At 41.9% G+C, this 15,029-nt stretch overlaps 1 protein-coding gene across 2 annotated transcripts in view; it reads left to right on the top strand.

Annotated features, from left to right (window-relative positions):
• Positions 1-15,029, top strand: part of ANKRD55 (ankyrin repeat domain 55) — a 369,279-nt gene that overhangs the window by 350,238 nt on the left and 4,012 nt on the right. The window contains exons 12-14 of one of the 2 annotated variants that reach the window (XM_057307266.1): positions 2,283-2,467; positions 5,269-5,436; positions 8,343-9,004. In XM_057307266.1, coding sequence (XP_057163249.1) covers positions 2,283-2,467; positions 5,269-5,436; positions 8,343-9,004 — 1,015 coding nt within the window. The remainder of the gene's footprint in view (positions 1-2,282; positions 2,468-5,268; positions 5,437-8,342; positions 9,005-15,029) is intronic. The other variant, XM_057307265.1, reaches the window with a different exon arrangement.

Raw genomic sequence — 15,029 nt, 5'->3', positions numbered from 1 at the left:
TTGGCTCTGGGGGCGGGGGGCTCTTAATTGTTTTAAATGTATTTTAGACTCCTTCACATCAGGTGAAAGAATCTTAGAAAAGTTGATAAAGCAGGCACAAAAACTTGGATGTGTTCAGTGTAGCCAACTGCTAGTAACAGGCATGCCATAGAACTTCACCAATTGATCCAAATAATTTAAAAGTCATTAGAAAAAAGGAAGGATCAAGGGAGGAAGAGGAAAGAGTGAATGTGAGTGGAAGAGAAGGAGGAAGCTTGTGGGTAAGGACTGTTTAATGGGCATGTGACCAATACAGCCCTAGTGGGCCCCATGCTCAGCAGGGGTTATAATGCTCTGTGGTCACGATCCGGAAATTCCCATTAATTTTATCTTTGAATTTTTGTTTTGTAAGTCAAGTCAGACAGGACGATGGCACCCTGGCTGACAGTATCCTGCCTCCCTAGGACAAACTCTCAGCCCCCTGGCCAGGGGTCTGGACACAGACCTGGGGAGGGTCAGGATCAAGCGTGTGCCTGGTTGCCAGAGGGGGACCCAGACACCCGGGAGGGTCTGTACTAGTGGTGAGAATCTCCAGCCCAAAGGAACACAACACTAAACAACAAAAATTGCCGTGACATGTCAAGAAAGACACCAAGAAGAAAGGAATAAGCTTGTTTCCTGCCATGTAAATAGGGGGCTCCACATTTTCATTTTGCCCTCAGCCCCACACATGATGTATCTGGGCCTGGTTGTCATGTTTTTACACCCACTCAGCACTCTCAGGGCTCCCAGCCCTTGGTCCTGCAAGAGGTTTCAGAACTGGTGTCAGCTGCTGTCCACTCATGCACTGGAAGCACACCCCAGGGTTCACAGTGTAATGGCTCATTGTGAAGCCAGCAGCAAGCTGAGTAATGGGAAATCCGGAGAGCCAGAGTGCAAACAGAGACAAGGGAGGGGAAGGAAGAGGAAAGGTGAAATGAATGAATGCTGTTCCATGGAATTGTGAAAACTGACCCAAGTTCTAGAACGCAAATTTGGGGTCAAATAAACAGGGTAACAAAACGGGAAGAAGATCAATAGGAAATTCTACATGGAAAAATGTATCAGGAGGTAACCGTTGAACAGCGTTTGGCATATCAGAATTGCAGCTTTTTAGAAATCCAGCTCTCTCTTTTGCCCAGGTTTCTGACCCTAGCATGTGGCCTAATGCTAGGCTTCCAGAATAATAATCTTGCCTCTCCTATTTCCTTAACTTGCCCTGCATGCCTCTGAGGGACCTCCGTTCCACCCATAAGTCCTAGTGTACGGAGTTCCAGGGTCTCTGTGTGGATTCACTGAGAAAATTAAAATACTAATGAATTATTTATATTGTTTTTTCGATCTTTCCAGAGATAACAGGAGAATCTGAAAGATAAGACTTTTTATTGCGTGATATAAAATGAGAATTTCTTTCACTCGCCCCTGAAGATTTATTGTCATTTTACATTGCAAATGCTCGTGCAATGTTTTTTTTGATTTTTTGGGGTCAATAAAAGGTATTCAACACCAGCAATGTGCACAGATTTTACTCACCTATTTGTGCAAGCTGAAGAGATATAGGACACCCTCAAGGAAGAACTGGCTTTTAAAGCTGGGACAGGTTACTAAAAAGAGTGTACAACAGCCTCCCTTCAAAGATAAGATAAAAAGTTTATTATAGATCTACATAGAGAGATAGGCCCAATTTACATGGTTGCCTGAAGTTCTTTCTTTTTCATGTTTGTTGATTTCTTTATTGATTAGCTACTTAATTATGATCATTTCCTTTCACCAAGGATTTTTGGAGATTAAATTTCATGCAATTTGTAGCTATTTGATCATTACTGGATCATCTTGGTCATCATTATGCCATCAGTGACTACTTATCATGGTCATTTTGTTAACATGAGAATTCACTCCTCCAGCTTCTCGGGGGTCAGCCTCTGCCGCAGTCCAGGAAAGAGATTTAAGCAGCAAGTTGCTGTGTATGTAGCCCCTGCATGGGCCAGCTCTGATGTCACTCAACTCTACCTGTATTTAACTTAAGTCCTTCTTAGCCGGCTAGTCATGGAAGACAGTTTGGCTCTTCTGAGAAACAAAAATCCCGGCAGTGACAAGAGACAAGTGGGAATGTGTTGGAGAGTTGGATAAAATGTGTTTACTTCTCTTTTTCTTTTTCCTTTTCTTTTTGCATTCTTTCCCCTTTGTATTTTATCTCAACATGCATAGAAAGGGAAGAGCCCCAGGCTGGACCTAATGAGCTCCCTTTGACCTCTCTTCCCCAGAGTGGAAACAGAATTCTGTGTTCCATCATCCTGAGCCACCACCAGGGTCCGTCCATCATCAACTACGACGACGAGAGTGGGAAGACATGTGTGCACATCGCCGCGGCAGCGGGCTTCAGTGACATCATTAATGAGCTGGCAAGAGTGCCCGAGTGTAACCTGCAGGCTCTGGATGTGGACGACAGGTATTCACAGCCACTCAGGACGTGTTGGGGACTACCAGTCGTCTTCTCTGAAAGTTAATCTTAAAATAAAGAACATGGTTAAGGGGTTATCCTATATGACTATATCCTCACTGCCAGTAATGTTTACACATGTGCTGGTGACAATAAAAACTGCTCAATTTTAGTCAGGGCAGGAAAAATCATTGTTATGGAGAGAAATGCTGTGACTGTACAGTATTGTCAGATTTTCCATTTTTTGCTAAACATTCTCAGAAGGCTTTCTGTATGTCAACTTCCTGCTATACGTTCTTTTTTATTCTTAACAGTAAGTCTTATTTTTTCCTTCATTCCTGGATTATGTCATAAAGCATAATAGAGGTCTTGTATTCAGAACCAGAAAGGACTTTATCAAGCTTTTCCCCCAATCATTAAAAATATATTGGCGTAGAAAAGGAAGCTGGATGCAGAAAGCGGAAGAGACTTATCTCAGAGGTAGTTAGCAATTAAAGGAAGATTTGTACCCTCGTCTTCCAGGCAGAGAACTTTTCATCTACATTGCTTTGCATCCATAATCAACTGTTAGAACTTTTCAGTTACACTGTTTATCTAATCTTTGTTTTGGTTAAGCATTGACTCAATGGAAATACAAGAATAATGTAACAACAAACAAGACAATTGAAAGTAAGTAAAACGCTTACACATTATGTATGAGGTTTTGTTTTGTTTTGTTTTTACCATTTTGCAAAATTAGCCACCTATTTATCCTAACTTTAGGTAAACTCCAGGAAGCACCTCCTACTTCCTGATACCTGAAATCCTTGTAACACAGGGGAAAAATCTTGGGTTGCACCTGAGTCTTAGGAGCTGGAGGTGGTTAACACGATGACTGTAATTAAAATTGAAGTATAGATCATTGAAAGTAGACCTTTTCCTAAGAGCAGGTGTTGATCCTGAGCAGGTAAGACAGTAGCAGGACTAAAGTTACATGAAGGGAAAAGGCGAATGATCCAAAAGGAGAAAAAAGCAACACGTTTAAGAAAGGAGGGCTGGAGAAAAGTTTGCTAATTCAAAATACCTTTAGAACCAGCTCTGACGAAGGTATTTCCCATTCTGTGTTATCACACACTTAGCAAAGAAAATCTAGTTCCACAAGCCTCAGGGAAGAAAGTAAAGCCAAGGGGAGAAAAAAAAGTACAAAAGATAAGGTCCTAGGTGAGTTCAAAGTGAGGTAAAATCTCAAGGAGAATCTAGTTCCTGCTCCAGAGCTCAGCTCACGGGTTGCGTGCACGGACACATCCTGCCCTCTGTTTTGTTTCATGTTTTCTGCTTCGTGCAGCTGTGCCTTCACACTGAAACTGTGAGCTTGTCTTAGTAGTAGAATTTTTCATAATTTTCATAGGTAAGTGCCTTAAGCATTTGTAGTAACTGTGATTTCCTATCTTTCTTTTCTTTATAGAAAGTGTTTGAAGAAAAGGGAAGAAAGATAAGGCAGTGATTTAAAAAAATAGAGGGAAAATGTGGGGGCCCTAGTCCTCCTAGATATTAAAGTACTTTATAGATTTATGATATTTAAAACATGATGTAAATTAGCCTAAGATCGATGGCACAGCACACGTGACCCAGAAGTAGCTTACGTAGCGTAAATGTCCCAGGTTTCATCAGCCCGTGAGGTCAGACTTTACTTTAATACCCAACCCATTTATCTTCAGGAAAGAGTCTTCTATCAAGTTCCCCTCCTTACATGTTTCTGGGAATTCTCTAGGGAATGTTTACATGTCCTATAAATCATTCCATAGCTGCTGATACCTCAACCAATGCTGCCTGCTTAGAGCCATCATTTCCTGCCATTCAGAGCCTACCTCCTCAGCCATCTCTAATGAGTTTCTTCTGAATCATGGGCTCTGACCCTCTAACTCCACACTGTGATGGCTGAAGCCAGTCTGCTGTGTCTGCAGGAAGTCTGGAGATAAAGAAAGGAATTACAGCTGTGATCCCTTGAAATTGGATACTACAGATTGCCCACAAAGGCTATATGTGTATTAGTTGGGAGTTGTCTGTATACTCCCCTTGTTTTTTTGAAAAACAATGTCAGTTTCCCCCTGTTCTTCTGGACCTCTTTTTCCATGTTGGTGGTCCAAAGAATTGAAACAGTCAGTCTTCACAGTTTTTGTGAAGAAATATTTCAAGCTGCTCCAGAGTGGGTTGTCATGTGTTAGTAAACCTGATGAAATTGATGTCCAACCCTTCATTTACTGAATTTATTGGCAATATATCCTCTAAACAGGATGGCATAATCTGGCTGGTGCCTCATCCTATTTCATAATAAATATTGTCTGGAGACCTCTCTCGAGTGGAATGAATCACATCTGCCACATATTCAAGTAAGCACTGTGATTGATGGCTATGTTGAAAAAAAAATATGGTCCTATTAAGTGGTCTCAAATTGCTGCCCATAGCATAACCTGAGGAAAAGGATGCTTGACTGACAGGAGATACAATCCACACCTCGGGGCACTGGCCACACTGGGGACAAGGCTGCTCTCCAAATACTAAGGCTCATGTACCTTCACAGATAGCCCCAACTGAGCCCTTCTCTGTCGAGGCCCTCAACTGCCTCCATGTCTGAGAGACCACTTGGCTGCCCTTCTTAAGGTTGAGGCCTGACCACAAAGCCAAGGAGAAGCTATCCATGCCCTCCACAGCGTAAATAGCAACGCATTTTTCAGGCCGTGCCTTGACTTTGAACAGGAGCTGTCACCAGCTAAGCGACCTGGGCCATTTCTGTGCTCTGACCCTTGTGTTGTTCCCCTGTGGTCCTCCAGGACCCCTCTGCACTGGGCTGCAGCTGCAGGGAAGGCAGACTGTGTCCAGTCACTGCTGGAGCTGGGCATGGACAGCAACCTGCGAGACACCAAGGAGAGCACGCCCCTGGCCTACGCCCTGTACTGTGGCCACGCGGCCTGCGTCAGACTCCTCTCCCAGGAGAGCAGGTGCGTGCACCAGCAGGCACTCGTTTTCTTCCTCTCCGTGATTTATAAAATCAGTTAAAATTGTTTAACTTGCTGATGCACAAAGCTAGCACTAACTTAATATTGTGTTTGCCGTTGTCTAACATAGGGTGACATGTTCTCGACTCGATGGAGCAAAATGGTAGTAGTGAGCCCGAATCCATCAGCCTAACGTCCACTGGACTTGGACTTTTTCTTTCTTTTTTCTCCCTTTCTTCTTCCCTTTATGCCATGTTCTCTTCATCTTCCTTTTTCCGTAATCAACAATTCTCAAACTTTTTGTTCTCAGGGCCCTTTTGCACTTCCAAAGATTGGGAACCCCAGAGAGCTTTTGTGGATGGGATCAGTATTTATGGCATTCGAAATTAAAACAAATTTTTAATAAAATGTTTATTTAGTTATTCATGTAAAGCAGTAATAACCCCATTACATTTACATGTTGACATAAATACCATATTTTTAGTTAAAAATAACCTATTCTCTGAAGCCAAAAACAGGTTGTAATGAGAATAGCCTAGCTCTACATTGTTTTGCCAATCTCTTTGCTATCTTAACAGAAGCCTCATACAATACAGCTGAATTCCCACCTCTGCTCCTGCGTTCCGTCTGTTTCAATACTTTGTTTTGATTGAAGTGTCTGAAAAAAAGCTGGCTATGCATAAACCTGTAGTTGGAGAAGGAAATATTTCAGTTGCGTTTTGAGATAATTCTGGATATTTTTCTTTTGATGTTACACCAAAACTTGACAAGTGTTAGTTTCCTAAAGGTTAGCTGCAATGTGCACTATTAGCATATCAATGAACTTTTTATATTCTGTGGTATCAAAATCCATTAGTCTATCTTGCACTTCATGACTTTATAACATCTTGCTCTGGTCATTTGGAAAATACTGATTCAGTTAGTTATGAATATCTTCCAGATGATACATTTCATTTTGCAGTTTTTAAAAATCACATTTGTCAATATCACCACTGATCTTATCAGAAAAGGCTTTATGTATCAGGAAGCTGTCAACCTACAGCGTGCATACAGGTTTTTCAAAATGCAAATTTTTGCTTGAAAACTGGACTTATGTCATTGGCAGCAATTACTGTCAATTGTTTACCTTGAAATGGCAGGCTTATTTTATTCATTTTTGAGAAAATTTCTGCAAATAGCCAACTCCAAATAACCATAGTTTGTCTATGAGTCATAAAAATGGTGTTCTGTGAAAAAAAAGTGTCTAGCAACTCAAATAATTACATAAGTGTTTTGCCTCAAGACAACTGTCATACTTCATTATATAGTGGAATTGCTTATGAGTACTTCCTGTTTTGTCAAAAAAAAAGTATACTTAAAGCTTAATATTTAATGAAATTAATAACTTTTACTGTGCATTAATAAGTTAAATGATGATTTTTTTAAATGTAAGTCCATTGATGCTACTGTCTTGATTTGTACTAAGGAGCCCAATGCTTTCACCCATTATCTCTATTGTACCCTTGGTGCAAAGAGCAGCACAGTGAAAAAGACATCTTGATATTATTATGAATATAGTTGTAACCTCATGGAACCCCTGAAGACTGCTAGGGACCCCACCCGCAGGGTTAAGTGGACCACACTCCAAGACCCCACTGGCCTAAATCACAATCTGTAACAGAAGGAGGAGAGATTGTAGAAAATACTAAAGTAGGATTAATTCACACAGGGGCATATTCTGTACAGGTCAACTTGAAAGAATGTTAGAGATCCCCTGGGGCTCTCTGGTAATATCTGGAGTCCAGAAGTTGTGTTCAATAGTTCAAAAAGCGTAGTGGAAGGTGAAAGCAGGAAGGTAAAAATACATCATGGAAGTAAAGATTCAGTTACACCACTGTGTGACCTGTAAAGAAAAACATGAATTATATGCAGTCAAGTGGTGATGTTTTTCAAATTACAGATTACAATATCTCACTCTGAAAAGTAATGTTGCAATCTGGCTTTTAGGACACGCATATGGGTCAGGTTTCATCATTAACTCACACCACAGAAAGCACTAAGTCAATTGTGGCCTCAAAAGAGAATAACAGAATTTTCCAAGGAACAAAAACAGACTGGTGCCTCAGGGAAACTCTCCACAGAAGAGGAGCCAGCCGGACAACTGCTGACCTTTTTTCTTTAGAATTTGCTGCCCATCGGACATTGCTCACTTTCCTTGTGCTGCCACACCCAATCCCTGGCACACACACTTCCTCTTGAGCAGCTGAAGCCCAGACAAAAGCTTCTTCCCTTGTTTTCCTTTAGTATACTTTTTTAAAAAGTATTTTTTCAATAGGAAATTTAGTAAAAACTGAAAGGGAAGTGAAGAACGTCCAAATAGCGTAAAACGGGCCAGCTTCTGATAGATAATGTCCGAGCTCTGCCGAGATCCGCTGGGATCTCTTTCAGAGAAAACCCGAAACCACACTCCCCCTGCCTCTACAAGCACACCCTGCTTCTACTAGTTGAAGCCTCAACTCAACGCTTGGCCTTCATCTCTGTGACTTAAAACTTACACTCCTACTGACTGTCCTTGAGAAGTGAGAACGGTAGTGTTTTAAGCTGTTTTCAGCTTAGTTTATCCCTTGGTGAAAATAGATTCTCTAGAGGTAAATTTTGGAAGGACAGCTTCTGAGGAACTAAGACCAGTCTAAGAAATAACTGGGCCAAGAAGTGACCATGGTGAGGAAGGGAGGGACAAAGGGCGTTGCAAGTTCCTCCATATCACCTTTGACTTGAGATGGCTTTGGGGTGTCTTTGGATGATCTCAGACAACTTTCTCAAGCAGATGGAATAGAGGGAGGTTTTTTTGTTTTGTTTTGTTTCTTGGTTGGGGCTTGTCTCCATTTCCTATCCTCTCATAGCATCCTTGTTATTTTATATTCCCATAGAACAGAGCCTACTCGACCCCTTCCTTCCCCGAACAGTAGACCCCAGAAGAAGGAGGGACGATTCAGCATGCTCAACCAAATCTTCTGCAAAAACAAAAAAGAAGAGCAGAAAGCCTATCACAAGGATCACAGCAGGGACCGACACAGGGGAGAGCACACCTCGGAAGTTGATGACATCATCACCACCTTTGACAGCATCGCAGAGACCAACTGCCAAGAAGAGCCTGGTGATCAGGTGGCTATGATTGACTTTAAGAAGCGGACCTCAGAGAATTCAAAATATCTCTTGCCAGAAAAGAAGCCTCTGGCCCATAAGGGGCTTCCACCAATCAGAACGCAGAGTCTCCCACCCATCACCCTGGGCAATAACTTCCTGACGGCTTCCCAGGGGGCCACTTCCCAACCAGGCCTGATATCTGGTACTCATCAGATGGCCCAGCGATCTCAGAAAAGCCGAAGCGAGCAGGACTTACTGCATAACAGAACTGGCTGCCAGACATTGCTAGAAAACTCCTGGAAAGGTGATTCTAACCAGATGCTCTGTAAGGCTTGGACTGTGTCTTCTTCTGATAAGCTGCTAGACAGATTGCTCACCAGCAAGTCTGGTCACCAGGAGGTCTTGGGGCTGCCCCATCTTCCTCACCTACACAGTCCTTCATCAGGTATTGTCCTTGCTTTCTTCTCGTTCAATCTGGGCAGTCTCTCTCCATACGAGAAATGTTTCCTACAGTTCTGGGTGAGGGACTGGACTGACCGTAGTAGCCTACACGGCAGGGGCAAAACAAACGGATGTTAGGGCCAACTTTTTTCCTTGAATCCACTGGATTCAAGATCTCCAGGCTATGGAAGCATTTTGCTTTTCCACCCTGAGAGCAGTCATCAAGTTAAAGTATGTGCCTTCTCATCTTTCCTCAAATACATGTGGTGATTGGCAAATTTGAGCAGGAATATTAGTATTTCCAATAGCAAAGATTCTTAACCAGGGATAAGTGGCAAAATCAATTATGAGGGGTTGATTTGTTTGTGTGATGGCTTGTTTTTAAATCAGGTGTTAAATCCCTACTCCAGACCTACTGAAGCAAAATCTTGGTAAGGGAGGAGGGGAAATGGCAATGCCTTCTGTGTGTCCATGTAGAAAGGAAACACATTCACACGGTAATGGTTCAAGTCTCCACACATTCCAAAGGCTTACATTGCATTTCTCCCTCCTCTCACTTCCCCTAGCTTCAGGGTACCCGTCATCCAAAACTACTGATGTTATTTTTTGTTAATTTTTCCATAGATGTTTTGTACACGTGTGCGTGCACACACGTACACATGTGAAATATGTAAACATAAGTATATATCCCCCTTTTAAATAAATGTATCACACTAAAGAATTTGTTTTTATACATATACAAGCAATATATATGCTTCTAATTCCTCCCTTTTAAATAAATGTATCACTCTAAAACATTTATTTTTATTTTTTAAATGGTCCACAGGTGATTCTGATGCACACCAGAGAAAGGGAACCATTGTTCTAAAGCAGGGGCTACAAAACAGCTTCCAAAATCAGTTCATTAGCACAGTGTCTTGTTTTGTTTTCGAGCGAGTTCATTGCTAATATTTAAAAATCTTGAAGTTTTACATAAAAATAAAAAATCCTAGCTTCTTTTGAGAAATTAAAAAGTCGGGCAACACTGAACACAAATCCCACTTGGTCATAATGGCCTGGTGTGAATAACCACAGTCCCGTTCGACACCAGTTGGGCATCACTGTCCCCAGTTCTGTGTAGTCCACCACACTCCCTAGTATTCCACTCCGTGGAATGTCAGTTGTTCTCTATCCAAGTGTTTCTGTTGTTTTTCTTATAGTAGGGTTGAGAGGGAGAAAAAATGATATATCTTGAACCCCTATTTCTGTCAAACACAGAAGAATGCAAGACCAAGAGAGCTATGTGTATTGTAAGAAGTGGAGGAGGCACATACGTATTTGGAAATGGAAAATATTCCTTCCTGTTTAATATGTAGCGTGAGTCTGGCTCTCTGCTCTCATTTCTGTGTGCCTGGCGTCTGCAACATGTGAGGGAGAGTATGGCTCCCCTCATAGAGATTTATATGTGTTGAAGCACAGAATAAATATGAATGAGCACAGGAAGGCTCTTTCCCGGTATCTGAGAAAAACTCCACCCAGCATTTTACTTCCTCCACAAAGCACTGAAGTATGTGGTTAGTGGCATAGGTAGTGTTTTTGCTTTTGTTTACAGAAATATTAAGGCAGGAAAGATATTGGTCTCCATTGTTTTGACACTTTAGTGGCCTCCAGGACCTCAACCCAAACTCCTTTCTGGATTTGGTCCTGTCCTGGCTAATACCTTCTTTTCTGAAAAACTTTTGAAATTCATGAAAATCTGTTCTTTTTGTGTTCCCAGGACAGCCTTGGTCTGTCTTTTCTCTATCAGTTACAACAGGGCTCAGCTTCCTGTAACAGAAACCAAAGTAAAAACGGCTTAAACAACATTGAAATTCATTGCTATCATAGGAGAGGAGCCTGAAGGAGGTAGTTCCCAGGTACTTGGTAGCTCCATCCATCCGTGTGCTCCACAGCTTACCATGTGACTTGCATTCTTCAGTTTAGTTCAGAGTCCATTATGGCTAACTGGAGAAGGAGGAAAGGAGCACAGAGAGGGAAAAAATGGATATGCCCCAGCTGAATCAGCTCCCATTAAGATGTCATCGCTGCTAAATCCCCCACGTCTCTCTTACATCTCATTGGCCAGAACTCTTGTCATATGCCCATGCCTATCTGCAAGGGAGATTGGGAATTGTAGTCTTTTATCTCGGCACATGGCTGTCCCTCGAAAATTGGATTTTTGTTTCTGAGAGAGAAGAGAGTAGATATTGGATAACGAATAGTAGATTCTGTCACTGGTGCCATTTAAAACTTTCTATATTATTGATATAAAGGGAAATTCAGTAAACTTGCTTTGAAAATTTGCTTCATTTGCCAGTAACTTGAATAGTCCTGGGGTGGCAGAAGAGCAGAAAAGAAGCAGCAAAATTCTCCAGGAGAATCTTGAATAATTAGCTATGGCACATCAAAGCATTTATTTTTTCAACCAATGTTTTTAAGCTCTGATAATAACTAGGAGCCATTCTAGGCAACTGAGTTTGTGATAAGATAAATCTCCCAAGAATCTTAAGCCTATAAATGAGTTTTTAAAGATATGGATTTGCTAAAATGATTGTGCAACTGACATTAAAGCAATTTTCGTCTCATGTTTAGATACAAAATTATACGGTCTTTAAAATGATTAGAGTCTCTGTCATTCTAATTTGTCAAGAGGCAGAATACTCCAGTTGTTAAAACATCTGGGTTCAAATTCGGGCTTTGTCACTTACTTGCTGTTACTGAATCTCTCTGGGCTTTTATTTCTTCACCTGAAAAAACTGGGAGGAAATACCCAACATAGGACTGTAAGTTGCTGTTAAGATTAAAAGAGGGGATACACATAAAGTACTTAGAACGGTGATTGAATATAATATTATATACATGCAAAAGTATTTGGGTTTTTTTAAAACCATGTGCCAGGCCCTATATATTAAGCACTATGCTTTCAATGCAAGTTAGAAATGACCTCGTTTTAAAGATGATGAAATTTAAGTAAATATGCTAGTCAACTGCCTGATTCCTCTCACATCTAGTCTTTTCCCTCCAACGCTAGTTTGTCTCTCAGGGAACAAGTCTTCCTAGGCTCCCTTGCAGCTGCTTCCAGGTACTTTGGCCAAGTACCAGCAGGCACGGCAGAAGAAGAGTAGGAGAATAAGGGAAAGCAGGGTAGTTGTACACAATGTCCCTCTGCTTTCTCTGGAAGCCCCAACAGCGGTTCCACCTCCTCCTTCCCGCTCCCCCCCCCCCCCCCCCCGCACGCAGCTGCTCACTGTGGCTCTGGCCCCCACCAGCTTCTACCATCTCTTCCTTTCATCTCTCCAGTCTGGGGATGGTTGCATTTTTGTTGTTGTTGTTTAATAACAACTAATCTCTGGATTGTCCTTCTACCCTCTCTTCATTTGGCTTCTTAGCTTTGCTTTCACAGATACAACCAACTGTATGAAATTCCCTCTGTTTGAAAGACCAAGAGAGGTCTCCTTTTTTTCCTGGATGAGCCCTGATTGATAAAGTAAGACATGCCATCTCTGTGAGCAAATTTCTTACTCATCCAGAGGCTGGGACCATTATGTCTCATGAAACCCTTTTCAGTTGTAATTCACATGGCCTAGAATAGTTAAAACGGTTTGCTCAAAGTCTTAATTAAACTAATTAATGACAAATTCAGCACTCGAACCCAGATCTCCTAAATAGCAAGGTATCACCGTGGCAATGTGTTTCTCTCCTGAAATCTCAAAGTCCAGTTTGTTAGTATACTCACCAGTTACCCACAGTGCAATTTTCTTAGAAATTACGTTGTCCTTCCCAAAACAGAAAGATTTTCCTGCCTTATGGATTTTATTTTTGTGGACATTTTTAACCCAATTTGAAATGTTGTTCTTAGAATTACCAAGGCTTCTGGACTACAGTTACAAGGGTTCATTTAAGTGGTTTAAGTTGTTTATCTAGCACATTTCAGCATTGATCTCCCATATATGATATGAAAGTCTAATACGGTAAAGCAATAGGATACTGTAAATCATACCACTGCATCCACCACTGGTTTGAACTTGAGTAGTCCCTTTAACATTGGGTTTTTCTCTTTTCCTACCCTGGGTTTAGTGGAAATAATAGGGGCTAGCGGAGCTACTGTTTGAATTCCTGGCAGCCAATATCCTGTGCTTGCATCAGCAACCCTGAACATTTAGCTGTAATGATTATTGCTTAACATTCATTGAGACCTGTCAGTGGGCTAGATGGAGAGCAATGCGGGATGAGGCACTTAACCTAATGAGGAAATTTGGAGCACATCAGCTTAATTCATTGTAAGCAGCTTTCAGAGAAAATGGAACAGAAAGCTCTGCGGTGTTTGCCACCAGCCTGGTTATTTACAAGCCATCACATGGAAAGTAAGAAAGCGCTTGCTTCCCTTCTCCCTCAAGAGAGAACTTCCTTCTCCCCAGTTTTCTAGACTATCCCAGGAGCAATGCGCTCTCCTCCCTGATCCTGTACGATCTGATCCTGTAATCTCTCAGTTTAAACTCATCGGAGGTCTTTTCCAGGACAAAGGTCAGATTCTTTAGTTGGTGAACAGAATGCTCCCAGCATGGCTGGTCCTCACTTCCCATTCTCAGTGTCTGGGCCTCACATCTCCAATTCTTTCCCTTCCTCTTGAACACTTTCTTGAATATCTCTCAGTTCCCTGACAACCCATACCTGTCGCTCTATGGCATGGGTGCCCGTGTTATTTATACCTTCTGTCCACTGTGTGCTTGGCAGATTTGTACAGTCTTTTAAGAACTAGCTCAAAAGCCACCCTGGTAGGGAAGTCGCCCTGACCTCTACAAGGAGCTGTGGCTCTTTCTTACTGTGAACCATGAAGAACAGCTCTACCTTGTTGAGTGTCCGGTGGGCAGATAGTGAAATGCGTACTTTCCCTTTAAAAGAACTGCCAGAGAGGAGTTTTTAATCCCTATTCTGGAAGTGAGGAAATGGAGGCACAGAGAGGTTAGCCCACCTGCTTAAAGTCACAAAGCTAGGTAGGAAGTGACAGAACAGACATTCAGGTGAGCTCTGTGGGATTCAAGACATCTCCACCTTTCTGGACCCCTCTTTCCTATGTGATGCCCTCACACCACTACGCTGGGGCTCCAAAAGAATAAATGAACCTGTTTTTCTGCCAACATACACTGTAATCCCCTCCTGAGTACCTTGCCTTGTCCTCTTTGTGCTCTAGGCTCTGGAATACAGTGAGTTCACAATAGATGAGTGCTGAATTTCTTTAGTTGCTTAACTAAATTCCTTTGCTTAACTGTGAAAAGCCTTCCTGCCTTTTGAATCTAGGACAGTGGTCCTCGACCCTGTCTCCATGGGCTGGATGCTCTCTGAGGTGTCGTCAGCACAGATAAAAGAGCTTTGGGCTGTGCACAGCTCCACCCTGTCCTCCAAAACTGAGCCAAATGCCAGTGCAGAATGAGGTCCAGCTCTCCCCCCCACCTCCCAAATCACTGCCACATCCCCTTTCTGCCCAGCTCTCATCTTGTCAAAATGGCTTTGTCTGCTGGGGAGGCAGGATGGGTTTTATGTCAGACAGACCTAAGTTGGAGCCCAGGCTCTGTCACTTTCCATTATGTGACCTTGAGCACATTTGAGAACTCCTCCAAGCCAATGTCCTCATTTGTAAAATGTGGTTGGTAACGGTATCTATGTCACAAGGGAAAGTGATTGCTAAGATTCAATGAAAATCATGCCTATAGTATTCAGCCCAGTCCTTGACCATCATAAGTTCTCAGTAAACATTATCCATAATTATCATTATCTCATTTCTTGGTTTTGCAAATTTCTGCTCAAATGTTCATGGATAAATAAGGTATGAGTCGATATGGGTACTTACTGTAATTACTTACTGTTATTCTACTCAGGGATGTTTTCTTTTTAAATAATAGCTTAGGAAGTTATTTGACCTTTAGAATACAAAGGAATAAAAATATAATATCCACCAGACAGACTGGAAATTTTGCTCAATTTTCATCAAATGGCAGTGTTCGGATGGCTGC

The sequence above is a fragment of the Ursus arctos genome, unplaced genomic scaffold, assembly GCF_023065955.2.
Source record: "Ursus arctos isolate Adak ecotype North America unplaced genomic scaffold, UrsArc2.0 scaffold_5, whole genome shotgun sequence".
Classification (NCBI taxonomy): Eukaryota; Metazoa; Chordata; class Mammalia; order Carnivora; family Ursidae; genus Ursus; species Ursus arctos.
The sequence above is the reverse complement of the archived record's forward strand: the minus strand, read 5'-3'. Positions and strand labels throughout refer to the sequence as shown.